The sequence below is a fragment of the Thamnophis elegans genome, chromosome 11 (assembly GCF_009769535.1).
Source record: "Thamnophis elegans isolate rThaEle1 chromosome 11, rThaEle1.pri, whole genome shotgun sequence".
In the NCBI taxonomy this organism is placed as follows: domain Eukaryota; kingdom Metazoa; phylum Chordata; class Lepidosauria; order Squamata; family Colubridae; genus Thamnophis; species Thamnophis elegans.
Genome location: NC_045551.1, coordinates 1,276,923 through 1,304,458, shown reverse-complemented (window position 1 = coordinate 1,304,458; position 27,536 = coordinate 1,276,923). Strand labels below are relative to the sequence as shown.

The following is a 27,536-nucleotide window of genomic DNA, read 5'->3' as shown; positions in this document are numbered from 1 at the left end:
AAGGTTTCGGCAGGTTTTCCATTTTGGGACAGAATAATTTTGAAAGGCTGATAGAAACAATCTCATCAAGACAAATAAGTGCAGTGAATCACATTTTCCATCATGTAAGATGCTATTGTGTGTACACCCTATAGCTGAAAAAAAAAATCAGACAAAGATATGATATATTTAGTAAAGAGAAGAAAGGGAAATGTGTTGCCTTCTATCAAGTTGATGTATAAAACTGTCTTCTCTAGCTTTAGATCTTTTAATCCTCAAACATTCAGTCATTTGAATGTGGTTTTTAAATAGCACAGTTCCAAACAGTAGCTACTTTAATAGCCACAATTATTCCTGGAATTTCTCTAGCCATTTAACCTAAGGACTATTTCATAGTATGAGCTCTTTTCTTTTCTTGAAAGCCCCCCAGTTTCCAAATCATCTTGAAGGACATCCCCATCTGAAGTTCATTGTAGGATGTGACTAAGGCATAAATATTGACTGAAGCGATATTTGCCTTCACTAGAGGCAGCACACACAAAAAAAGCCAACTACCACAAAAACTTCATTATCTGGTCATGGTGGTAAATATCTGTAGCTCGGGTGGAGGATGAGGGTGGAGTTTTGTTCATCTTCAGTATCTTCACTGTCAGTAACATCTCCTGAAGTCAATTGAAGATATTACCTAGCCTGGTAATGAAACGTTCATAAAATAACCCACTTACTTATAGCACCGTCCTATGTTTCAAAGTTTCAAAGTTTAATAGCATTTGTATGCCGCCCAATCCCGAAGGACTCCGGGCAGCTAACAATACAATAAATAAAAAAAAAATAGAAGAAAGAAAAGATAGATTTAAAAACACACCATGCACTCCATTCCAAGTGGGGCTGGACCGTATTTTGGGGTCAACAGCCCCAGGCCTGCCGGAACAGCCAGATTTTAGTGGCCTTACGGAAGGCCGAGAGAGTGGGAAGGATCCGGATCCCTGCGGGGAGATCATTCCACAGGGCCAGAGCAGCTACAGAGAAAGACCTCCCCCGAGTAGTCGCCAACCGGCATTGCCCGGTCAACGGTACCCAGAGGAGGCCCAATCTGTGGGAACTTATAGGTCGTTGGGAGGTATGTGGCAGGAGGCGGTCCCGTAGGTATCCAGGTCCCAAGCCATGTAGGGCTTTAAAGGTAACGACCAGCACCTTGAAGCGCATTCGGAGACTGATGGGAAGCCAGTGCAGCTCGCGGAGGATAGGTGTAACATGGGTGTACCTAGGTACACCCGATATCACTCGCGCGGCTACATTCTGGATCAATTGTAGTCTCCGAACACTCCTTTTTTAACAGCATAAGAATGGAAAACATTAACCCTTTAGATGCTGTTGGTTTCCAGTTGAGAGGATCTGAAGGGCCGTAGATTCCTCAATTCTCTAGAGTGTAACTGTGCCCAGCAGTTGGTTATAATGTCTTAAACTAATCGCACTAAACCTTATTTCTGTTCTGCAGCATATTGAGTAAATCTTAATTCATACGTGCAATCAGTATCTCATAAGTATACACTGCTTTCGTTATTTAATCAAATTATAAGGCCACAAATCTCAACAAGGGAGGGAGGGCATTGAACAATACAAGACAAATTCTTTAAAAAAGAACCCAGTTACATACATAAATTACAACAATTGAAATACGTAGCAGCTGGAAAAAAACAGCAAAATTTTTAGTGCTACTTCATCCAAGAGACAGGTCCTTTGACACAGAGGGCATTTCCTAGTCAGGCACAGAACCTAGTGATTCTAATCTTCCCTGTGTGAAATGAACAATATATTATTAGTGGAGTGTGTTAAAAGTGAAGTCCTTCGGGATTGGGCGGCATATAAATTTTATAAATAAAATAAATATAAATAAATATGAAGTTAGCTGTAGAACATCTTCTTATACTGATGAGACTGCTGTACATTTACATTCTAAACACCTCAAACTTTAGTTTTGACACATATTTGTGTGTTTGGTTTGCTTTGAAACCAGTCATCAATTGGAAAAGTAATTATTGTTTTTTTCCCTTTCCACTTTTCCTCAAAATGTCCTGGCAGAATTGTTGAGGTTCCTGTCAGTCTTCATCTATCTTGTTTTCAAATAAGCAGGGGGGGGGGGGAGGCATTCTCATGAGAATATAAGATAGCTGTTGCTTTACTAAAGTCACACTAACTTCTGCAAACAGTTCTTTTCTCATATTAATAATAACCCAGGGTGATTCCATAATTCTACTGCCAAGATTACAATTTTAAAATGTTGCTTTTGCACTGGTATCTCTTTGGATGCCAATCTGTAATCTGTGCCAAAAAACTTGGAATATATTTACAAGTTTATACAAGGCTAGCTATCAAGAAATCAAAATATTATTGTTTCTGAAGAACATTCCACTTTATCTTGAGAACAAACCTAAATATGTAATATGTCTTCTACATGCTTACATAAAGAGGGAAATTTCACAGAAATGCTCCAAATTTACAAAATGTACAAGTCTACAAAAGGAGACCTCTACTGCCAGTGTACTTACTGTACCAAAAGACATCCGATGGTGTGCGTTTGGTTCCACTATATGGCTGTTCCTACTATGATTAGTCAATGTTGTGGATGGATAGGAAACTTTGCTATGAAACGTGTCGGGGAATTATGCAGCCGGTGTCCAAATGGAGCCAGAGGCCCTCACACAAACTTGTAGGTTTTTTTTTAATGTAAATAAATATATTTTACAACGATAGATAGATAGATAGATAGATAGATAGATAGATAGATGATTGATAGATAGATAGATAGATAGATAGATAGATAGATAGATAGATAGATAGATGAGATAGATAGATAGATAGATAGATAGATTGATAGATAGATAGATAGATAGATGAGATAGATAGATAGATAGATAGATAGATAGATAGATAGACAGACAGACAGACAGATAGATAGATAGATGATAGATAGATAGATAGATAGATGGATGACAGAGATAGATAGATAGATAGATAGATAGACAGACAGATAGACAGACAGACAGATGACAGAGATAGATAGATAGATAGATAGATAGATGATAGATAGATAGATAGATAGATAGATAGATGATAGATAGATAGATAGATAGATAGATGGATGACAGAGATAGATAGATAGATAGATAGATAGATAGATAGATAGATAGATAGATAGATAGATAGATAGATAGATAGATAGATAGACAGACAGATAGACAGACAGATGACAGAGATAGATAGATAGATAGATAGATAGATAGATAGATAGATAGATGATAGATAGATAGATAGATAGATAGATAGATAGATAGATAGATAGATAGATAGATAGATAGATAGAGATATATATAGACACTAGAAGTCTTTAAGAAGATGTTGGATAGCCATTTGCCTGAAACGGTATAGGGTTTCCTGCCTAGGCAGGGGGTTGGACGAGAAGATCTCCAAGATCCCTTCCAACTCTGCTATTGTATTGTATATGTACAGCAAACTAGATAACCAGGCAAGCAGAAGCATCATGAGATAAAACATTATACCGGGCGCACGGAAGGAGGGGAAAAAGAGAAATTCCCTCACTACAGACTCAGCAGCCAATCACAGTGCAGGAGCCAGCCCTCTTCACCCATTGAACTAGAACTGGGCACTCTGGCTCGACTGCATAACCGATTGTTCTAGCTACTAAATTTAAATATCTTAACAAAATGATTTCGCATCTGTTGGGTCTGTGGTTACCAACATTTTATGAAGGAAGAGTTTGCCAGAGAGAGGATATTTGCAAGAGAACCTACATAGGACATTTCTGTTGGAAAAACCTCACTTTCAATATCAAGGTTGGGCAAATTTTAGTTCACATGTCATCCTAGGTAGAACACAACACAGTCAACCCTTTTTTTAAAAAAATAAAAAGATAGTATTAAGGGGCAAAACAGTAATGTTTAAGGCAACGTTTTTGCTTTTTAGCTTTGGAGGTCTGGAACTTCTAACAATGTTATTGGTTGTTCCCTTGAAGGTTCCCAAGCAAGGCAAATTGCAAAACAACCCATCTAAAATTTCCTGTCTAATATGTTACACTTCACCATATCAACAATTCTGTATGTATTCCCAGTCTATTTTCTGAGCTTATTTGCAAAATCTACTCCCTCTGACATGACACCGAATCAGAATCCTGTAGATTAATATGTTTGCTCCTCAGAAGATCCTGAGAGAAGAACCTCAGATAAAGAAAGTAGACTTAATGCCATTGGTTGCTACATTTTGGACAACATTTCAGGGTCACTGAATTCTGAAAACTCCAAATAGCTGCCATCCTGGATTCTTTTAAACGTATCTGCTTACAGACTTGACCACACTGCCAAAATAACAGATCTGGACAGATTTCCTTTGTTGGAAGTAATAAGTTAAAACATTCGGACAAAAAAAAAAAATCTTCGCAAAATATCTCAAGTTCTGCTGTGTTGCTTTAACAGAGCGGTGAGAACTCTGTTACTCTTTAAAGGTTGCTGAACTATAACTCTCAGCAATCCTTAACATCGGTCACATTATCTGGAGCCGCTGAATGAGGCATCTGTAGTTACTAGATACCTAGGCAAAAAGAGTTGATGTCCTCCTTTTTAACTCAAGTCCTCTGTCTGACTGGCTTAGCCTTAAAATCAAATATTGATCTTTTTTTTTTTTTTTTTTAGTGTCTTGGGATTTTTGGGGGGTGGGCTGTTTTCACAGCAGTAGCCATTAAAATTTTCATGTAGTTGACCTTGTAAATTGTCTGCTTCTTTCCTTTCTTTGTCTATCAACAGATTCAACGACCAGATTTACATTATTTAATTCTGGATTCCAGCAATTGGCTTCAATCCAGTCCCTTCAAATCTATGATCTGAGTATGTATGTTAATTAGTTTCTTTGGTTCAATTTGAAAAGTTTGTTGTTGATTCTATATTACTGGTAGCATATGTTCTATTCTGTTCTATTCTATTCTATTCTATTCTGGTCTGGTCTTCCTTTGCCTGTTCAGATATCTGATAACCAAAATTTGGAGATCTGTTGTTCCCTCATTCTATTCTTATGTATTGCTTTTTTGTGTTATTATTTGTATCCCCCTCCCCATTAGTTGTGAGCCGCCCTGAGTCCCCCCAGGGAAAAGGGCGGCCTATAAATAAATTTCAAATACAAAATACAAATATTCTAATCGTTGTGCTGTATAGTTATCAACAACATATCTCCAGCAATTTAATCTATCTAATTTTCACAATATATAACTCTTCCTCTGAAGAAAAATTCCTACAAATGAAATCTAAATGCATTACAACAATTATTATATGTATGAATTTAAAAGGTAATTACAGACAGTTAATGTGTCAGACAATTAATTAAGTCTCTTATAGAAAGTTAAACTACTTATCTTATGGTGTCAGGCTTGAATCACCTTCATATTTACTTAACGAAATGCTGTTTTTCACCATTTAGAAAGACAACACTTCTTGTGCAGATTAAATGCTTTGCTGTAAATATTGTTTTCAGCAAGGAATAAAAAGAGAGATCTACACTGAGGGATACGTATTTGCTATTAGCTTTATCTATTGTGGAAAACAAGATAATTTATAACATTAAAATAATATAAATGCAGCATATATATTTGAAAGTTAGAAGTAACACAATGTGATGATCTAATAAGAGTTTTTCAACCTTGGCAATTTTAGACCTCCTAAATTGATAAGTGAATTATTATGAAACTCTCCCACCCCCTAATGAGAATTCTAATGATTTCATTGGGATAAATTACTGTAACTTACTCTGTGTGACTGCCGGTAAAGATAAAACTGGTACAAAATGTGTTCAAGGGACACTGATTATCTTGACATTTTTGGTCCAGTGCCCTACATCAAAAATATCTTATGTCAGTGCAGTTAAAATGTGAAAAGTAAATGTACCAATTATTTTAAATTGTTATTTTAAACAATTGTCAGCCTGTATATCAAATGAAATAGATGTATATCTTATAACTTTATAAGATAAAGCAGTGAAATTTAAAATCATTTACGTGGGTTATGCACTCACAGATACACGGATGGATGAGCTTGTTTCGTTTTGTCTAAATTCTGATCTACATCACTCTGATTTTCCATTCCAGAATTGATTTAGATTGATATGTTTTCTTTAAAGAAGCAAAAATAGAAGATCCTGACTTGGCTGCTGGGTTGTCTAGGTAGAACAGGTCAAATTATAGCAGGGATCTCGCTATGGGTGCACACCCCACGAGGCTCAAAAGCCTTGCCCAGGGCTAAACAATATGATCATGGTTCACCGACAAAACCGCGCCCGACAAAACCACGGGGAGAAAAGCGCGAGTTCAAAATCGTGCCGAAGAATGAACACAGAAGCGCGCCGACAACAGCGCGCCAACAGAAGCGCACTCTAAACCTAACACTAAAGGTAACCCTAAACCTTACCCTGAACCTAACCCCAAACCTAACCCTAAAGCAAACCCTTACCCTAACCCTTACCCTAACCCTACTCCTAAACCTAACCCTAAACCTAACCCTGAACCTAACCCTTACCCTAACCCTTAAATTAACTGGTTCACCGACCCTTACCTTAACCATAATGGCGCTTCTGTCGGCGCTCTTTTGTGGGCGCGCCTTTGTGGGCGCGCTATCGAAGTCACGGTTTTATCACCGTGGTTTTGTTGGCGCACTGTTGTCAGGCACGCTTTTGTCGGGTCACGTATGATCATGTACGACAATGAATCTTAGGCACCCAATGTATCCTAAAAGGGCGTGGCCATCTTCTAGGAATCTCAAGAGAACAGCATGTACATGACAAGTGGCACTAAACTCCTAATGGTTGCGCCACAGATTCAACATAATGGCATTCCAGTTAAACAATCCAGCTTTAGGTGCTTAGGTCTTCAAAACCCACCAAACAAGAGAGGTTGACAGTGCTCTAGTTGTTTATGTAAACCCCTTCCCAATTTTATCTCAGATTTGCTTGTGGTTCCCATGGGAGTTATGTTGCACAGTATGAGAATCCCTGTATACATAATGTTATTAGCAGTACTTGATGTTATGTAGGATAGTTTAGCTTGGATCTCCACCTCTGATTATTAGTGATGTTTAATTTTTCTACAAGTCCAAAACAACTTGAACTAGAATAAAAGATTGTCCCATGTCTTCCGAGGAAGTCGTAATTGCTACTATACTACCAGCCCACGTACAACATACAGCAATATTCCTTAAACCTTTTGTCATCCGAGCACTCCGCATGTGGAATGCTCTATCCTAGAAAAGCCAGAAATTTCTTGGTGTTCTGGCAGTCGCTAGGATCTTTTCCTGTTAGTATTATTTGACTGATTCCTAATTGGCTTGAAAGTCGGGACTTTTAGTCTTCTGTTGTCCCTTTTCCTCCTCTTATAATGTGTTTGTTGTGTAACATGCTGAATTAATTTAAGAATCTCCGAAGACAAAACAGAAGGGCAGGATACAAACACATGAAAGGCCACCCATCTCTCTGATGCAGCTTCTTATATACTGAAGTCCAGTCTTTTGCTTGGGGGAATAGCTTTTTCACCAAATTTAAGGAACTATCCACTGTTTTGCAATGCAAGACTCCTGGTTCAAGTATTTCCATTGACAACAATTGCTGAAGCTGGTAGGGATGAATCACTGAACTGGATTGGAAAGAGGAAAGAGAAATAATTTAAGTCATTAAATCCAAACCCCTGCTTAGTGAAGGCATCAAAATTAAAGCACCCCCAGCACATGATGGTCCATCTGCTTCGTTGCATCCAGAAAAGACCTCACCACCTTTCTCCTAACAAATATTATTCTGCATACCCCACTGAGAACAAATCTTGATTATCTGCTGTGCTACTTTTAAGGCCCTTCAAAAGTGCCAACTTTTTTTTCCCTTAAGGAAAGCATAAACACACTCAATTTCACCTTTATGTCTGCAGTTACTGATATTGTGGCCCTCCAGCAGAGCTGGCAGCAGATTCTGACAGTGAGGAGGGTTGGGGAGGAAGATGGTCCAGTCTTGGAGTCTGGGGAAGCCTCTGATGAGGGCTCTGTGTCGGAGGCAGAGAGGGGGCCAGGGCCGTATGCCAGTCATCAGTTGCCTCATCAGTGAGGCAGACGAACAACTGGAGCCTGTTCCCAGTGTGCGCATGCGCAGAGTTGCCAGACGAAGGGAACAGCTAAAGAACACAGGTCGATTTGGGAGTAAGGCCACAGGTGGACAATGAATGGCCCCTCCCAGAGGACATAAAAGAGGAGCGAAAGGGGAGTGGAGTTTGCAGGAGACCATTAGTTCACTTCATTGGTTCATGACTGTCCGAGACTCCTTGCCAGGTTTTGCAGATATCAGCCTGTCAGCTTTCCAAGCCAGATAAGGTCTGTGACTGTAAATCCTCCCTTGAAATACTTTCTAGATGTGAATGAGCAGAATTCACAGTCAATTAATAAAATGGGTTTTTGTCTGGACAAGGAGTTTGTTTCATTCTCTTGGGAAGCCGAGGTGAGAACAGGGATGCTCAGACCTGTAGTGAACGTAATTTAGGGGCACTTAGCCAGATGAAAGAAAAGTTGCAAACTTTTCTTTTTCCCAATTTGCTTATTTTTTTCATAAACACCACTCCTTTAAGAACAGGTTCTTCTCTCAATCCTTTAAATATGTAAACTTTTAATTTAACGAAACATGATTTGGTGCACTTTCAAACTGACAAAATCTGCTGGATCTGAGATTTGTCCAAATTATCATTCCTATACTAAGACTTATTTCCATAATATTGTATTATTATCAAAAATATTGCCCACATTCTGATGAGAGAAAAATTACCTGAGGATGGGCTCCAGCCCAAATCCGAAAGCTCGAAAGAAAGTCCTGGTGACTGACCCAGATTGGGTTCTGAATTATTATTCTGGGACACACATATTTACCTTCATTCATTCACAAATATTATCTGTTCAACTGATGGGTTGGGTTCCATTGACTGCATTTGCTTTTCAAATTTCAAGCAAGTCATAGCTTGCTCTTTTAATCCATTTTTTTAAAATAATTTAGAACTACTTAATTCAATCCTCTTCTATTATCACAAGTTGGGAGATTTTTTTACTGGTTCCCCAACACTGCATTCACTTCTTGACAAAGGCTTGCAATAACCCTTCTTCGTGCGACACAATAATTTCTCCAGTTTATATCTCTAGTATAGCCAACATGGAGTGTTACTCTGCTTGCAAGTGTGAAAGCCAGCAGATTGTGTAACTCAGGTGAAGATCGCAGGGCTCACGTGACAGGAATGCTGGTTCTGAGGATTGCAATGTTCAAGAGAAGTGATCCCCCTCCCTCATTAAATCATGTTATTCATACAGTACACAGAATGATCTTACCAGACAATAATTTGCCAAAATAAAAATGGGAATATTTATTTTTTTCTACTAAAGCAATAAACTCTTATGCTTATGCATTGGTCTTTATCAATCATTCCAATGTTATGTTTTACCTTCAGTTGTGTAGAAAATGTAGACATAACTCCATAAAAACAACTTAGGCCAAGTCACTGAACAATGCCAAGACCAAGATAAGTAGTGATGGCAAGCGAAGATAGAGCAACTTATTTGTAGAAATAAGTTAATCTCTCTTCACGTAGCTATATATCCACGGTTTCGTTAAGAGACAAGGTATTTTAAATATGTTCATTACAGTAAAAACTTCTACATTACTCGCACCAATTTGGGTCTATACAAATTGCAGCAGCTTTCCTGATTTTGTATGAAGAATCGATCAGAAACCACTGTTATATACTGGAATTGGAGAGAGATTCTAAAACCATCACTGAGTGGCAGCCATGCACATGATAGCAACAGGGAAAACGGGAAGGACCCCCCGTGCAAATGAGATAGGACAAACTGACAAATCTGCAAATGTGTGCTGGACAAATTTAAACTGTACAAGTCTTGCAAAGTTATAAAGACATTCAGAAGCACATTTTCTTCTCCAGGACTCCCGCCCTGTGAAGATGCTGATTTTCATTTGGCTTCCTGAGGTTTCTTAGCATTCTGTTTTTCTTTTGCCTAGAAGATAAAAGTCAGGTAGAAAGGAATTGTACCGGTTTTAGTAACATACATACATACATTTGCTGTGACCCAACATGTGCAAGATTCTGCACTATCTTGAAATACGTAATATACAAACAGGACAGACTGCATGTCAACCATTCTTTCTGATTTAGAGCTGAGGGTTCCACCTTATCTGTCAGCCAGGGTACCCTGCAGATGCAGTCCTGCCTTTCTACAAGCAGAAGACCTCCATCAATTTGTGGAGCAAATGAAGATGCAGCAGAGGCTCCCTGTTTAAGGAAGAATCACAATTTCCCCTTAATCCTCCTGCTTTACTTCTCAAAACAGCATTGCAGAACAGCTGGTGTAGTGTTGGACTGAGAGTTCCCTGGATGAACTTTCAGGAAACCATTCTATTTTAATCTAATTTACTTCAAAGGGTTATTGTAGTAGGGATAAAATAAAGATGCACTGTAAGCTTGTTTGAGTTTATGGAGAAAAGGCAGGACATGAATAATTATATTGGGCATTGAGAACCAGAGCCAGCCACTGGAGCACCAGTGCTGATGTTGTATTTTTAAAAGCTCGATGAAACATCAATGGTACATTAAATCCCCAAATTGTTCTTCACAATTACTGATTAAGCAGTCATTGATTTATGACAACTGGGACCAGCATTTTGGTTGCTAAGTGATGTGGTCATTAAGTGAATCGCAATATAATCAGACCTATTTTATAAGCATTTTCATCACAGTCATTAAGTGAATCTCTGTGGTTGTTAAGTGAATCTAACTTCGCCAATTGACTTTGCTAGTTGGAAGCTGTCTGGGAAGGTCACAGGCAAACCAGTTGCCAAGCACCTGAATTATGATCATGTGACTGGGTGATAGTGGCACGACAGTCGCAACTTTGAGGATGGGTCATACCTTACTTTTTCTGAGATTATCGTAATTTTGAATCATCATTAAATAAATGATCATTAGCTGATAACTATCATAATCAGGTTTTATTAGCAGCATTTATTTACCTGTGTTATATAGAAAAATAAGTTATAAAGATAAAAATGCTTACTCGAATGTAAATTAGGCATTATTTTAAAAAGAGGACTTTTTAAACAAAATCTCATGTCAATTTTAGAAAAAAATTCACTGTTCTGCACCCAGATTTTCAGCCTCTTTTTTGAGGGAGAAGGTGCGTCTTATACTCCAAAAATATGTTAATTTTATAGGAGACTTTTTTTATAAAACAAATGCTGTGGAGACACAACATAAATTCATGATTTGGGGGGATAAAATCCAATTGTTAGAAAAGATCCCATTTAATCTTTTAAGGAAAGGCCTCATTATTAAGAACCAGTTGAGGTTATTGATCCTGGATGTACCAGAGATAATGATTGTTGTGACTTAGGGCAAACCAGAAGCTATTATTGACTTTCTGCGAGTGAAATACAATAAATAGATTGTTAACAGAGGGTTTAGAAGTTTAATTTAATTGTTCGTTTAACTTGTTAAATATGTTTTTATATACAAGATGGATGTCAGCCTAAGTGAGTTGGGTAAATAGTGTTGAAATTTACAAATTGTGTGCCTGCTTCTCAAGGGGAGATGAATTATTACCTTTGAAATATATTTATCAGTATTCAACTAGGAGGGACAATTTATGTATATGTCTGTTTTGGTTTTTTATGCATTTTGGGTGTAGTCTTGTTTAGCTTTTTTTCTGTATTTTTCAAGTATTTTAATGTTTTGAAGAAAATAAAAAAAAATTAAAAATAAAACAAAGTATGATTTTAAAATCCCTTCCGAAGATCAAATATTCTCTTCCTATCAAGTTAAATATGGCTCTTAACACCTGATTATACCCCCTTGCAACCCAACACACTAAATTACAAAGAGCTGGGTCCAGTTTTAATCATACTTAGACATTTACTGAAGTCAGTGAACTTCAATTTGGCCATGACTTACAAGTCACATATATATTTTGAATATACTTGCACTCAACTACTACTCAATAGAATTACTGTCAAACATGCTTTTTAAAATCTTCTGGTGAAAGCTTGGTGGCATGGGATGAGCTAAACATGTATATGAAAATTGTGAAAAGCGAGGAACTGAACTAAACTATTTATTTAAATGGGAGGGGGGGGGCTTATTGGTAAAACCTTTAAACTGGTCTTCCCAAGCATTAGAATCTCATATTTTACATCTAAAGCAGGAAAGAACATGTTCGAGGCTATTTCAGGATAAGAATCAAAATCAGGTTAGATGAAGCATTGAAGTTTAATAACCCTCAGAGGACAGAGGACAGGCAAAGCTTGTTATTTCTTTCAAAAACGTGCTTGGAACTTAGTCATATCACTAAATCAGTGTTACAGCTAGAAATGGAACAGCAAAACAAATGAAAGTAATTAGAGAAATGAGAGACATTCTGCAGGTCAACTTTTTAGCGGAATGTATTCCATGCTTCGAGAATGCCATCTGGTGGCTGTACAGCTACCACAAAGCTTGTCCCCGTAGCTTTACCTCTCTCACTCAGAAACCTGCAAATTACTTCTAATTTCCCACTCAGCCGGATGCTACAAATACTCCTTGACTTACAAGTTCATTTAGCAATTGTTTGAGGTTACAATGACAGTGAGAAAAGTGGCTTGTGACTATTTTTTTCCACACTTAACAATCATTTCAGCCATCCCCCGTTGGTCTGGGATCGAAATCCAGATGCTTAGCAACTGACTCATCTTTTGTGACACTTGCAATGTCCTGGGGTCATTGCAACCTTCGGACAAGCAGTCAATGGGAAAACTAGACTCACTTAAATTGAACACCTGAGATCGTTCACTTAACTATGGCTACAAAAGCTGTAAAATGTAGCAAAAGTCACTTAATGTTGAAATGTTGGGCTCCACTGTGCATAAGTCAAGGACTACCTGTACTCTCAAATCTCCACCTTCATAAAAGCCTGTTGTGTTTCCCCCAAAATAAGACCCAATCTTTTTTTTTTCGGGGGCTCCAAAATAAGCACTGGGGCTTATTTTTGGGGATGTCTTATTTCCCTCCCCCCTTCTGCTTGCAGGAGGCTGATCTTCGCATCTCTCGGCATTCCCACGACGTGTGTGGTGTGTCAGGATCGTCTTCCTTCCTCCTACCTCTGCCTGCCACTTGGACAGGTGATCAAGTCACCTGTGCTGTGCGGGCTGTGGCTGCTGCCGGACACCACTGGCCCCCCATGCCCTCCGGTGCCAGCCATGCCCCCATTGACGAGGACCTTAACTAGGGCTTATTTTTTGGGGGGTAGGGCTTGTATTAGGAGCACACTAAAAATCAGGTAGGATTCTACTCATAAGACAACACTTACCTTTTCTACTAGTGGAATCAACTGCTGATGTTCCGCTAACGTTTTTAGCAATTCCATGATAAACGGAAGGTAGTTGTGTTTTCTTCTGATGTTTTCAATCTGTAAGCACAGAAGAAACATGACACGAATCAGCATTCGGTTCCGTTACAGAATGACTTTCGTGAGGCAATTTTCTGGATAAAAGCAGTAGATTGTTTCAGGAATGGGACGGGGGTGGTGGAGATACAGGGAAGGGGAGGGGAGATTATAGCTAATGGTTGTAATAAGAGAGATAGCTAATCTTCAACCTTATCTTCCTAATCCTTAGTTAAAAATTATCAGTGATAACAAAAGTATCCTCAGTCTTGCAATCAAGATATGCATGCAATTTTTTTTTTTACTATACTGTAGTTTAAATTATGTACTTAATCTTCGGTTTTTAAGATTAAGCTCAACATTTATATGTGGCTGACAAGAGAGATGGATTTGGTTTGAAAGCTTAAATCTCCCAAGAAGTAGAAAAAACATTTAGCTTGTTAAGGAACTTGCTCTCTGAAAGTGGTAGTTAGCCTTTCTTCCAAAAGAAATAAAACTGTTTAGCCCTTTAAGGATGAATAAAATTGTCACTTGAAATGACCACGGAACTTAAGTTGGCTATCCCAACAACCTGGCTGGTTCCTCAAACTGTGACCACAGAGGTAAGAGGTGACGCTTTCCATTAGGAATCAAATATTGAAATATATAAAGGTGAGCTAAAATAAAGGAATAATTTGAAAACAGCAACCAAATGAATTAGATTACAAGCTATCTGACCTTGCCGCAGGGACCAAGTTGAACGGCTCCCTAGAAACAAGGCAGAAAAGAAATTTCAAAAAGACGTGAGAGTGGAAGAGATTATCTAGCCATGAAATATCACGAACAGCCTGAGCGAAGCTGCTCTCCAACAGAGAGATTCACATTCGGGAAGTGATGGGATTCCCCTTTTTTCTCGCTTTTGAATTTTCTTCTCACTATTCTTTGCAGAATTCTTCTGGCTAAGAAATATTCCTGCTTGCTGAAGACCTCCACACAGATTCCTCCTCCAAGGATATCTTACTGGATACGGCCAAAAATATCAGCAAGATCTCCTGCAACAACTCTCCCGTGTAAAATTTTAGGGACTGTCGAAAAGCGATTAACTGTGATGAAAAAAAAAAAAAGACTTATGGCTGGTCCTCACACTTATGACCATTGTAGGTTGCGATTCAGATGCTTGGCAACCGACACCTATTTGACAGAGCATCCCTGGATCACATGACTATCATTTGCAATCTTGTCAGAGAGCTTCGAACAAGCGAAATCGGTAGAAAAATTGGCATTTAGTTAAAGATCCTGTAGTCTACTTAAGAACCTCGGCAAAATATTTATATACATTCACTATTTTCTTACCGCATTATCTGAGTATAAGAGGGTGAAAATCTGGGTGTGTCTTATACAGTGAATACAGAATTTTGGGTCTCCCGAAACCCCGCCCCCTTTGCAAAATGGCCGTGCATACCCTTTAGGCCGCTTCCAGAATGCTCTTGGGGGCTGGGGAGGGGAAAAATGAGCAAAAAAATGGGCCGGTTTTTGCTCATTTTTGCCCCCTCCCTCAGTCGCACTCTATAAGCCTTTTTTTGACAAAAAATGGGCCATTTTTGTGAAAAACAGGCCGTTTTTGGGAGGTTTGCAGAGTGCAAAAGCTTCTTTTTAAATTTGCCTCTTCAAAATCTTGGTGCGTCTTATACTCCGGTGGGTCTTATACTCTGAAAAATACGTTATTTTTTACTGTGTAGTCAGCTATATAAATGATTACGCCTAGATGCTGATTTGCAGAAAGATACCATGTTTCATTCTGTATGATATAGCTGTGTCACCATGTATTCGTTAGGGATTTATTGAAGCATACAATTTTATTAGGGGTGCCTAAACTTTTCACAAATGGAATTGCTTTTTGAGAACGTTGCCCTTGAACTTTCAAATAAGATTGCAGCAGTACTTTGAAAGCAAAAGAAAACAAGTGATGTGTACATGATTTGCTCTCTTTTTTACAAATAGGCTGGGGAATTTAATTTTCTAAGGTATGTTTTCTGTTTTTGTACACACCCCACTTTCACACTGTGCTTTGGGAATTTTTTTTTTATTCCCCAGAAACTGACCAGGTGTTCTTCAATTAGAAATATGATAGTGATGGAAAAGATTAATTGAAAGATTGCTAGCCCATCAATATAAACCTGTCTCTGCAATGTAGAACCATGATAAAAATAAAACTTGGGAGGTCCAAAAAAGAAAAAGAAAAAGGAAAGTGATGACTCTTGAAAGATGCTCAGAGAAATCAGTGTAAAGCTGGGCTGATTAAAAAAAAATACCAAAACTCATTTCTTTGAGCCAGAATGACACAATCGTTTTTGATGCAAAGGTTGAATTTGGTCTTTGAGACGGATGATACTTACGCTAGAAAATGGAAGGGGAACCGAGGGAAAAAAGAGAACCAAATAAATGAAATTATTACTTTTGAGTAACTAAAATGAAATTGATATAGTTCAATAGGGGAATACGCAAACAAGCCAGCCTTCCATGAAAACCGATTTCTCTTTATGATTCTCAAACATTAAGATCTTACACAAGGAACAAAAATCAGGAATTGACATTCAAGGTATTACTAATCCATCCAAAAATATTTGAAAATATTTCCCCCCAGAAATCTGCATTGGAGAAGAGATGCTAAAATCAAGTCCCATCACAACTATCTCTGCCTTAGTAGTAGCAAAAAACACACCGGGGAAGACAACGGGAGGGAACCCGAGTAGGGAAAATGTAAGCAAGTGTTTTATCTCTCTTTTTCTTTTCTTGTGCCTCTGAATCAGTCTGAACTCCTAGGACAGTGTTTCTCAACCTTGGCGACTTTAAGTCCTGTGGACTTCAACTCTCAGAATCCCCCAGCCAGCTGTGCTATCTACCTATCTATCCAGCTGTGCTGGCTGGGGGATTCTGGGAGTTGAAGTCCACAGGACTTAAAGTCGCCAAGGTTGAGAAACACTGTCCTAGCCACTGACCGGACGGCTCCCTACAGTTTTCTTGGCAAGCTTTCAAAAGTGGTTGGCTTTGCACGCAGGCAGGACTGGAATTCAGAATCTCCTGGTTTTTAGCCTGACGCCTTAACTACACAAAACCATGGATATCCCTGATACAAATTCTTTATTTATATCTCATCTTTATTCATTTACAACTAACTCAAGGCAGCAAATATGTCCAACGCAACCTTCCTTCTCTTATTTTTCCCACAATAACCCATGAGGTGAGTTGGGTTGAGAATGTCCTGCATGTCCTCCTGACTTTTTATTCATTCCGAGAGAACAAACAAAACTGTAGAGAAAAGTGCGAACAAGCAAACCACGTAAGAAGAGAAAGTCCCATTTTCTTGATAGTGAGATTTAAGAATAACTTTGAAAATCTGGATCATTTATTTATTTTTTGTTAGTATTTTTTTATTATACAATTTTCTTGAGTTAAATATAAAATTTCTATATTCACAGTAACAGTGTACTGTGTGGGTACAATTTAAGTACAGATAAGTCTTATACACACAGTATTTATGACTACTATTCTCAAATCCTATTCACCATCATCTTCACTTGTCCTTATTAAATTTTTTTGCATTACTTAAACACTCGTTTTTATCGATAATCAATTGATAATATCAAACATTATAGACATCAGATAGAGATTAAATTTATAACCATTATCCTCCAAATAATCATAAGGTTTATTTGTCATAATTATTCAATGTTCATTCTTTAGTTATACCCATTACTTCATCATTTACATATCCACGTTTCTAACTTCTTTTTCTATTTTCTAACCCTTAATAAAATAATTCCCAAGTTAAAACAAGTAATATTTTCCCCATTTCTAGATCTGGATCATTTTTAATGGGGGTAGTTTGATATGACATTGCTTTCTTTTTTTTCCTAAGAGGCAATGACTCAACTTGAATGTACCGTATTTTTTGGAGTATCTTTTTGCCTCAAAAAAGAGGCTGAAAATCTGGGTGCGTCTTATACATTGAATACAGCATTTTTTCCTCCCGGAGACCCGCTTCCTTCACCAAAATTGGCGTGCATACTCTTATAGAGGCTTTCAGAGAGCTCCTGGGGGCCGGGGAGGGCAGAAATGAGCGAAAAATGGTCTGTTTTTTGCCCCCCGCAGCCCTCAGCAGCACTCTATAAGCCTCCATAATGCTATGCATGCAATTTTTTTTACAAAAAAAGGGGCCCGTTTTTGCAAAAAAGGGGCATTTCTTTGCTCATTGGGGGGGGGCACCCCCCCAGGAGCACTCTGCAAACCCCAAGGCTATTCATGCCTTTTTTTGAAAAAAAAAATGGCCCATTTTTGGGAGGTTTGCAGAGTGCAAAAACTCCCCCCCCCCTTTGGAAAGCTTTTTAACTGATTGATGAGAATTACATTGATCAAGTGCTGTGCCAGCAGAAACAAAGTCTTAGGTGCTGCGTATTTCCTTCTCCAGCACATGGATAAATACACCTGGAAACATCTACCTACCTACCTACTGTATTTCTCTCCCTCTATCTACCTACCCCCTTCTCTATCTACTATATATTTTTTTCTCTCTCTCCCTACCAACCTATTTACTCTCTGTTTCTCCCTACCTATCTAGTGTATTTCTCCCCCCCCTCTATTCCTGCCTCTCTCTCTCTCTCCCTACCTACCTATTGTATTTCTCTCTCTCTCTATCCCTTTATCTACCTACCTACCTACCTACTTTCTCTCCCTCACTACCTATTGTATTTTTTTCTTTTCTCCCTCTCTATCCTTCTATCTACCTACCTACCTTTTTAAAAAAATTGCCTCTTCAAAACCTTGGTCCGTCTTATACTCCAAAAAATACGGTATTTGGTTTCTACGATTACTTTTGTTCTGAACATTAAAGAGCACATTATCCTACAGTGGTTATCACTCTGTGGAAAACAACTTAGCACAGGGTTAATGTTTCAAGCGAATAGATTACCTCTTTCTGCTATTCAAAAGGAGCAGTCTACATACCTTGTACCTTTTCAATTTTTGGTTTTCTTCTTCAATTAACATCTGATACTTTGCAACTTCAGATTGAACGGAACTTAGCATATTACTGCTCTGGTCTGTATCCATCGGCTCTTCCTGTTGAGAAAAATAGTTTTAGTAAATTAAATAACAGATTTTTGAACACGGCATCCATTCAAGAAATGCAGAACATAAATAATATACATTGAACTAAAGAATTGATTCCATATTTTGAAAGCTAAAGCATCAGATGCAGACTTTTAGAAAGCTTAACATATAGGAAAAATAAATCCAAACTCTTGATTTGGGCAATATTATTTTAGGACCAAGTGTAACACCACAAGACTGCATGCAACCATTTGTATTTTCCAGAACTGTTGATCAAATGAAACAAAAACTTCTTTTCTAAAGCATACAATCCACCTCTTTGCCGCCTTCTAGTGCTTGTTTTTAATGCTTGGCAAACTGCACTTAATTTGCTAATGTCATGTTCTACAATTTGATAGTCTACCCCAGAAGCCATATTTTTCAAATAATCTGTATAATGCAGTTTTCTTTAGAAGAATCTCCCTTTTAGGAAAATGATAGAAACTTTACGGGTAGGTTATTCAAAATTGTAATAGTTTCTGGAAGATGCATTTTGAAGTTAAATAAAGGCTGTTTAATTTCAGTTTGTCAACTCACCATTTTCAAGGTTCAAAAGAAATTGATAATGCTTAGTTACTGAATGGGGAAGGGGAGGGAAGGAACGGGAAAAATCATGTTATCTAAATCTGATACCTGCTTTATGATTTTATATTCTTAAATCACTTAGCTTAGTTTCTAAAATGTAGCATTAGATGTTCCAGGTATTTCATTCACCCTCACATCCCAGTCATTACAAAGAAGCGTATCTAATTGATAAATACCTCCGCCAGCTGTCTCTGCAGATTTGCAATTTTCTGTTGGTATATCATTTTTCTATCTGATACAATTGCCATCAGATTAAACCTTATCTCACCTTCACTATACCTGCAAAACACAGAGTTGTTACATATTACTGTTACTACGTTATGATTTTCAAAATATTCAGATATTAAATCCTTTTGGAGCATTTTAATAATACAACAAAACAAAGCCAAGATTCAAACTGAACATTTCTCTCTATTTATCACATAAACAATGGAGACGTTCAGTGATGGAGCCCTTCAAAGTGTTAATAGTTGCCAAATATATACAAAGCACTCCTGATTAAAACCCCCGTGATGAGACTCCAATCCTTTTCTGTACATTTGTCAGCTATGCTGACCTGAAAGCTGAAGTTTGATGCTTAAAGATTTCAGGAGGGCAAATAACATTGTAACTTTTGTTTTAATCTAAGTAACTGAAATAAAAATGAAGATGGAATAATATGTTTATGTTATGATTCTCCATATATTCCTTTCCTAAGCCAAGTGGCTGCAGGCACTTTTGATATGGTTACAGTGGATCCCTATTTCTGTTGTATGAAGAACTCCACTGTAGCTGCTTCTGGATTAGCTAAATAAAAGCGTGCCTGTTGATCATAAGGCTGACATAGTAAAAGAGAATTTCCAAAAAATTGTTTTCTATAAATAACCGGATAAGTAAAAGCCATTGCTTCAATTTCTTCAGCTAGCTTACCAAGAATAAAATCTAAATGTTTTTATTTTGTAAAAGCAAGAGCTTAAAATATAGATATGAACACTTACTTTTGTATCCGTTTTTCTATGACCGGCCTTACAGCATTGATCCAGTCATCTTGATTGCACACTCCTAACAAGAAAATGCACAGACAGGCTCAAGATACAGGAGGATCTTGACAAACTTGAACATTGGGCACTATCTAATAAAATGAAATTCAATGGTGAAAAGAGTAAGGTTCTACATTTAGGCAAGGAAAACGAAATGCACAGGTACAGTATAGGTGGTACCTTGCTCAATAGTAGTAACTGGGAGAGGGATCTTGGAGTCCTAGCGGACGACCATTTAAATAGGAGCCAGCCGTGTGCAGCAGCTGCCAAAAAAGCCAACACAGTTCTAGGCTGCATCAACAGAGGGATAGAATCAAGATCCCGTGAAGGGTTAATACCACTTTATAAGGCCTTGGGAAGGCCACACTTGGAAGACTGCATTCAGTTTTGGTCACCACGAAGTAGAAAAGATGTAGAGACTCTAGGAAGAGTGCAGAGAAGAGCAAGAAAGAGGATTAGGGGACTGGAGACTAAAACATATGAGGAACAGTTGCAGGAACTGGGTATGTCTAGTTTAATGAAAAGAAGGACCAGGGGAGACATGATAGCAGTGTTCCAATATCTCAGGGGTTGCCACAAAGAAGAGGAATTCAAACTATTCTCCAAAGCACCTGAGTGTAGAACAAGAAGCAATGGGTGGAAACTAATCAAGGAGAGAAGCAACTTAAAACTGAGGAGAAATTTCCTGACAGTGAGAACAATTAATCAGTGGAACGGAAGTTGTGAATGCCCCAACACTGGAAGTCTTTAAGATGTTAGATAGCCATTTGTCTGAAATGGTATAGGGTTTCCTGCCTAGGCAGGGGGTTGGACTAGAAGACCTCCAAGGTCCCTTCCAACTCTGCTATTGTATTGTATAAATAATACAAATCAATACACAGATGTACATTTGCAACATGAAGTCATGAAATCAAGTTATCTCAACCTTGTTTATATAAGCTCTGCCACCATCACTATCTCCAACAATGATGTATTTTATTATGGACCAAAGTATCAATAAAAAAATAAAACGGTGGGTTGTTTGCAGGCCAGTTCTTGGGAAATGTGCTGACCAATTCAGAAAAAAAGATGGTAAAGAGCATCCTTGAGTTAAAGAGTGAAAGAAAACAATATTTTGTTGAGCTGATTTTGATTGACATCATCTCTCATGATAGTCATTTTCTGGCTGTATCTGTAACCTGCTCTTAAAAAATTCCAAGTATTTCCATTAGCTTCCCTTCCCCATTAATACATTCAGAATGTCATCATCTTCTTTTAATGACCCCATAAATCCCTTGCAGGTGGAGTCTGGGCAAGTGAATGGAATGGGAGGGTTTACTGGCCGGATGTCCTTCCTGTCGCCAATGCAGAGTTATTGTCGATGTACCCAGAGAGAGAAATAACTGCCTCTATGTAGGATTGAACTCACAGCCTCCTGATCGTGAGGCGAGAGCTCCGCTCATACATTCAGAAGGTCATGCTGTAGTTAAAAAAAAAATCTCAGGTTAAAAGAGCTGACAACTACATAGGTGAGATGAAAATATTACCTAGGTCTATTGGACCTTCCCTCAAACCATCCAATTCATATAATCGACCATTGACAGGAACATAGCTGACAAAGTGAAAGGCATCTTCTTCTTTCGCGGTTGACTTTGCATCAAATTCAAACATCTGTTGTCTGCAAGAGATCAGTTCAACGCATGAATGAATGGTAAAACAGATTTTTTAAACAGATTTTACTTGGGAAACATTTCAACATCTCCTTACCTAGCAAAACTGTTATGAACTTGCCGTATCACTTCCGAGTTACTTAACGCTAAGCCTTTCATCTGAAAGGAAAAAGAAATATTGTTAATTACATTAGTGCTTGACTTACAATCATTCGTTTAGCAAGCATTCAAAGTTACAACAGCACCAAAGAAAAAAAAGGTGCTGGTTTTTGCAACTGGTTCTCATAGTTACAACAGTCACAGAATCCCCATCCATGGGCTATGATCAAAATCCAGGCATTTGGCAAACAGCATGTATTCTTGGTAGATGTAGTTTCTAGGGTAACGCAATGGCCATTTCTGACATTTACCAACCATTTTGACAAGCAGTGGAGAAGCAGAACTCACTTAATGACTGCATGATTAATTTAACAACTCAAATGGTTAGTTTAGCAACCATGATTTTAAAAAGGCTGTAAAATAAGGCACGGCACACATAAGAACTAGTTTGCTTAGAATGGAAATTCTGATCCAAATTCTGATGATAAAGATAAAGACCTACGTTGCTCATCTTCAAGATATTTTCTCAAATATCATTTTTACACCTACCGCTGCATCAAAGCTTTGAGAGAATTCCTTGAACTCAGACAGTGTTTCTCCTAAGTGGATATCTTGATGGGTGCAGTTCAACAAAACACTCACTATTGCTTGAGTTGCACAAGCATTATTTATTACCTGTAAAGAGTATAACAAATAATTTCATTTGTGCAAATTGTGGAAATCACTAACTTTACTTACTGCAATCCCCTTTAAACTTCAAAACTGTTTTTATGGGTCTATGTCTGCAAATGTCAAATATACCTGATGCGAGTTTATCCTTCAGTGTTTTTTTATGTAAACAACTTACACATGTTCATCCATTCCTGTAATTCACCCTAAATAGATTTAACATAACAACACCAGTTGCTTGTGGTTGTCATAATGTTATTATTTTGGTTTGCATTATTAAATGGACCAATGGTTGCATGAGCCATTTAATTTGCTGGGAATTAATAATCAGTCTATTCTTTGTTAATGTCTGATAACTATTCACATATTTTCTTAAGAAATAGTAACGATTGATGGCTAAAGAGTTCTGTATTTGGAAATGTTCCTTCAAAGGATAGAAAAGAAAAGACAAACAGAAAAACATAAGAAAATCTAGGAATTAAGATTTATCTAAACAATAATTAGTTTATAATGAAAATAATCTTATTTTATGAAATCAAATGTTAGATTATGCTTTAGTGCATCACAAGTTCTTAAATTACCTAAGTAAAACTTTCATTTCTCAATTTTCTATCCAAGTTAAACTGACTTAACGGTATATTCTCATGTGATTAGGTTAACATACAGTATTATCACCACAAATTTAAGCAGAAAGAATTGTAATTCTGCTATTACCTCACACTAAGTAGTTAGCAGAGTTGGGTTTGAAAGGTAACAGGGAAGGAAAGCAGTGCTCTGTTCCTAAAGTCGTGGTAATTGCAATGTCACAATTCAGTCTGCTCCTAAGCACACCAGAAGTCACCTTGTCCTTTTCTACCTTGTTCCTCCTTAAATGCTACACAGGTGACATCCTCCTCATGGGAAACGGACATTCCAAAATACATTATACCCCTGGAGTTAAATTTTACTGCACTATGCTTGCTCGTGACCCGTCAAAACCGCGGTCCACTAAAGCGCGCCCGATCAAAGCGCGTACGTGACGTCATCAGCAGCGCGACAAATAAAATTAAAAATAAATTAAATTAAAATTAAAATAAAATTAAAGCAAGCCGATTCACATAAAGGTAAGGGTTAGGTTTAGGGTTACGTTAAGCGTTAGGGTTAGGTTTAGGGTTACGTTAAGCGTTAGGGTTAGGTTTAGGGTTAGGTTAAGGGCTAGGCTTAGGCTTAGGTTTGGGGGGGTTAGGGTAAGGTTTTCGCGTTAATTTTAAATTTACCGCTCACAGCGTGCCATTTTTGTCGCACTGTGATGACATCACGTACGCGCTTTCGTCGAGCGCACTTTAGTCTACCGCAGATTTGTGGTGGAACCATGCTTGCTACCTTAACACATCAAATCAAGTCGAACACATTTTGTTCCATTTTAAAGATATTAGAATCCTGAATCAAAATGAAAAACAAATAAAAAACGAAGTCCAACTTCATCATATTGAGACAATATATAGGTAGTCCTTGACTTACAACACTTCACTTAGTGATCCATCAGTTACAACGGCACTGAAAAAAAAAGCGACATGACTGGTTTTCACACTTATTGTTGTAATATTTTCATGGCAACATAATTAAAATTCAAATGCTCGGCAACTGAATCTTATTTGCAGTGTCCCTGAGTCACATGTTCATCTTTTGTGATCTTCTGACAAGCAAAGTCAATTGGGAAGGTAAATTCATTTAAGAACCTTGTTTACTGACTTAACAACTGTGGCATGGAAAGTTGTAAAATGGGGCAAAATTCACTTAACTGTTTTGCTTAACAACATAAATTTTGGACTCAGTTGTGATCGTAAGTCAAGGACTGCATGTATATGGTCAATTCCATAATTTAAAAAATGTCATCCATAAATTTGCTTAGAAAAGGCAAACTATATACTTATTAATTCAGAAACTTCCTGCTAGCAGAGAACACACAGCTTTGTAGATCGTGAAGCATTTTCCATGATTAGAACCAGGACATACAGGCATACCTTTAGTAACACTACAATTATGCATTCACATTATTTATAAATTAACATTTTTGTTTAAATGTTAAAAATAAAAATGCGACATACATTTCTAGTTCTATACTAAAATGATTTTTTTCTGCACTTCACAGAACCTGTCTGGCCACGTTTCCCTTTCATTTACAGTATCTCAGAATTATTGTGATGAAATACAATATTTCATCACAATATTTCAGAAGATAATTTTTTTTTTACTTAAAAAGAAACTGTTCCAGATACACAAGAGTTTTCCAATTTACCATACCTGTTTAGCAAAAAATAATGTATCTAATCTAGAATCCTGAACAACAGAACCAGCTGGTTCTTCTCCCGGTTGCCATTTGAACAAAAATATCAGTCCATGAACTGGCCTACAGATAAAAGAAAAACACAAAATATATTGAAAACTGAAACATATATACTGACCAGGAAATAAAGCATATTTAAAAGCATAATAAAAGCATAAATAAATGCATATTTATTGTATTTAAAGCATAGAAAACTTACTAGCAGGTGGAGAGGAAAACAATACTATGCCTTCTAAAAATGTTTGGAGGAATCATACTTTCAGTTAATGTTGTATGCTGTGTTCTATGAAATGCATACCTACACTTTGCAACAGGAACAGCAAATAACTTCACAGATCTCCGGCACCATTCAATCTCCCCTCCCCATTAGGACTCACAATGTAACTATGCACTCACAAAAGTAATTATATAGGGCTAGAATCTAAAAGGTATCTTCACTTCTTTTTCCAATAATGTGAATTGCTTGACTAAAATTGTAAATTTAATGAATTTATATGCCGCCCAATCCCGAAGGACTCCGGGCGGCTTACAGCAATACATATCTAAAAGAGTAAAAAATTTAAAAATAGAGAAGAAAAACAGGTTAAAAAAACCGCAAAAACGCATCATAAAGTTTGAGCAAATCTCCTTTACCAGTTGGGGGGGGGAAAACATAGAACTTAATTTATACAGCAAGGAACAAAAGGCAGATAACTACCAGCAACATACTTACTTTAATTTTTCAAAGTTCTCGGGCTCCAAACTCCATATCTCCTCAACCTGTGCTCCTCTGCAACCTGAAAATTAAGAAAACAGGTTGGAAGTCACCTAGGGGCAGTTTATATGGGGAAAACCCAAGGGCAAAACTTAGCATTAATTTAAAAAGGAATTACAAGTCAATCCAGCTCTCCAAGCATCTGCCTTAGATATGTTTGCACTCACAAAATTCTGACGCAAATACATTTTGCTTTCAGGCGTTTGTTACATTGTGTGTTGTTAAATCATAGATGCACAATTGAAATATAGATTTAATGCATTTAACACGACAGCCCCCCCAGCCAATCTTGATGGCTTTTGAAGAAGGGGGCAGCTTTGGCCCTAGTTAAAGAGCCGAGGTGGCGCAGTGGTTAAATGCAGCACTGCAGGCCACTTCAGCTGACTGTTATCTGCAGTTCAGTGGTTCAAATCTCACCGGCTCAAGGTTGACTCAGCCGTCCATCCTTCCAAGGTGGGTAAAATGAGGACCCGGATTGTTGTTGGGGGCGATATGCTGACTCTGTAAACCGCTTAGAGAGGGCTGAAAGCCCTATGAAGCGGTATATAAGTCTAACTGCTATTGCTATTGCTATTAATATTTGATTGGGAGACCACCAGGAAATCCTAGTAGACAAAGCTGGAAATGAATGGGGAAGTGCTGATCTAACCAATGCACAATGACAAATGCATGTCAGAAGGGGCACTGACGGAAACATCTGGCTGCTGCTCTTTTTTGAAAATTGAGCTTTATGGAAAGCTGCTTTGTCACCTTCAAATGAATGAGAATGCACCCCTCTCCCCATTTCCAAATTAATGGGAAGCTATGCCTATTAACGCATTCCGTACATAAATAAACCACCTAGATTTATCAACAATCAACAAATAAATAAATCCCCAGATCGATTCCCAGGGCATGAAAAAGGGTGTTATTTACACCGCCTCCATTCCCAATTTCCCATGAATTTTAATACCAAAGGAAAAGGAACAAAGGTAATTGTGCACCAAGGGGAGAAGAGGGTTCTCTGCACCGGGGAGGAAATAATCCTATCCAGAGGATGCATCTCACTCCTTTAAAAGGAAAAAGAGAGAGAACAGGCTCACACGAGATGCTAAATAAGCAAGGCAGCTTTGGCCCCAGGCCTCCTCTCTGGTTATTCCTCAATTGCAAAACGGTCGTTAAGCGAGGAACCGCCTTCTGTGCATGGCCAGAAACCGCATCCATCCTCAACCAACGAGGCGTTTGCAAAACCGATGCTGCCAGGGATCCCTGAGAGCCCAGCCGAGCCTCCTCTCTGGTTATTCCTCAATTGCAAAACGGTCGTTAAGCGAGGAACCGCCTTCTGTGCATGGCCAGAAACCGCGTCCATCCTCAAATCAACGAGGCGTTTGCAAAACTGATCCCGGGGATCCCTGGGAGCCCAGCCGAGCCTCCTCGGGACCCACGAAGGGGATCCAACCGGGGCTCTTCGGCCGGTCCTCGCCCCGCCGCCTCCAGCCACAAACCTCACCGAAGCCCTTGATGAGCTCCGTGAAGACGCCCGGGTCGCTCTCCATCAGGCACCACTCGCCAGCGCTGCCCCCGCCCGCCATCGCGCCCAAGAAGCCGCTTCCCGCTCCGACCGGCCGGACTCCGCCAAGAGGCTCCGCTCTGCGACAACCGCGCGCCCGCCGACGGTCGAGAGCCAGGCGAGGCAAGGCACGCCGCCGCCGCTTTCCCGGCAGCCTCAGCGGCCGGCGACTTCGGCCTCGGCAGGGGCGCTCTCTCCCCCTATACTCGATGGTGCAGAGAGAGAGAGGGGGGAGCGGAATAACCAGAGAGATTGCGAGGCTAGAGCGGCCCCGGCGTGCC

At 38.6% G+C, this 27,536-nt stretch overlaps 1 protein-coding gene across 3 annotated transcripts; it reads right to left on the bottom strand.

Moving 5' to 3' along the window:
• Positions 1-9,400: 9,400 nt before the first annotated feature.
• Positions 9,401-27,459, bottom strand: UCHL5 (ubiquitin C-terminal hydrolase L5). 3 transcript variants are annotated; one of them, XM_032226773.1, is made up of 12 exons: positions 27,196-27,457; positions 25,665-25,728; positions 24,910-25,015; positions 22,507-22,632; positions 21,956-22,017; positions 21,736-21,866; positions 20,168-20,231; positions 19,367-19,469; positions 18,462-18,575; positions 14,196-14,225; positions 13,404-13,502; positions 9,401-10,064 (listed from the first exon to the last, which is right to left on the bottom strand). In XM_032226773.1, the coding sequence occupies exons 1-12, from the start codon at positions 27,275-27,277 to the stop codon at positions 10,020-10,022; spliced, it is 1,026 nt and encodes a 341-aa protein (XP_032082664.1). In that variant the 5' UTR covers positions 27,278-27,457; the 3' UTR covers positions 9,401-10,019. The 3 variants fall into 3 exon arrangements, with proteins under 3 accessions (XP_032082664.1, XP_032082665.1, XP_032082666.1); XM_032226774.1 differs by lacking the exon at positions 14,196-14,225 and having other exon boundaries at positions 27,196-27,454; XM_032226775.1 differs by lacking the exons at positions 9,401-10,064; positions 13,404-13,502; positions 14,196-14,225 and adding an exon at positions 14,244-14,560 and having other exon boundaries at positions 27,196-27,459.
• Positions 27,460-27,536: the final 77 nt, after the last annotated feature.

Bases quoted from the DNA above. Each gene is read 5' to 3' on its own strand.
- UCHL5 (XM_032226773.1), bottom strand. From the start codon at position 27,277: ATGGCGGGCGGGGGCAGCGCTGGCGAGTGGTGCCTGATGGAGAGCGAC. The intron at 25,729-27,195 runs GTGAGGTTTGTG...CTTAATTTTCAG, and splicing joins GGAGCTCATCAAGGGCTTCG to GTTGCAGAGGAGCACAGGTT. The intron at 22,633-24,909 runs GTATGGTAAATT...TACTCTTTACAG, and splicing joins CATTATTTTTTGCTAAACAG to GTAATAAATAATGCTTGTGC.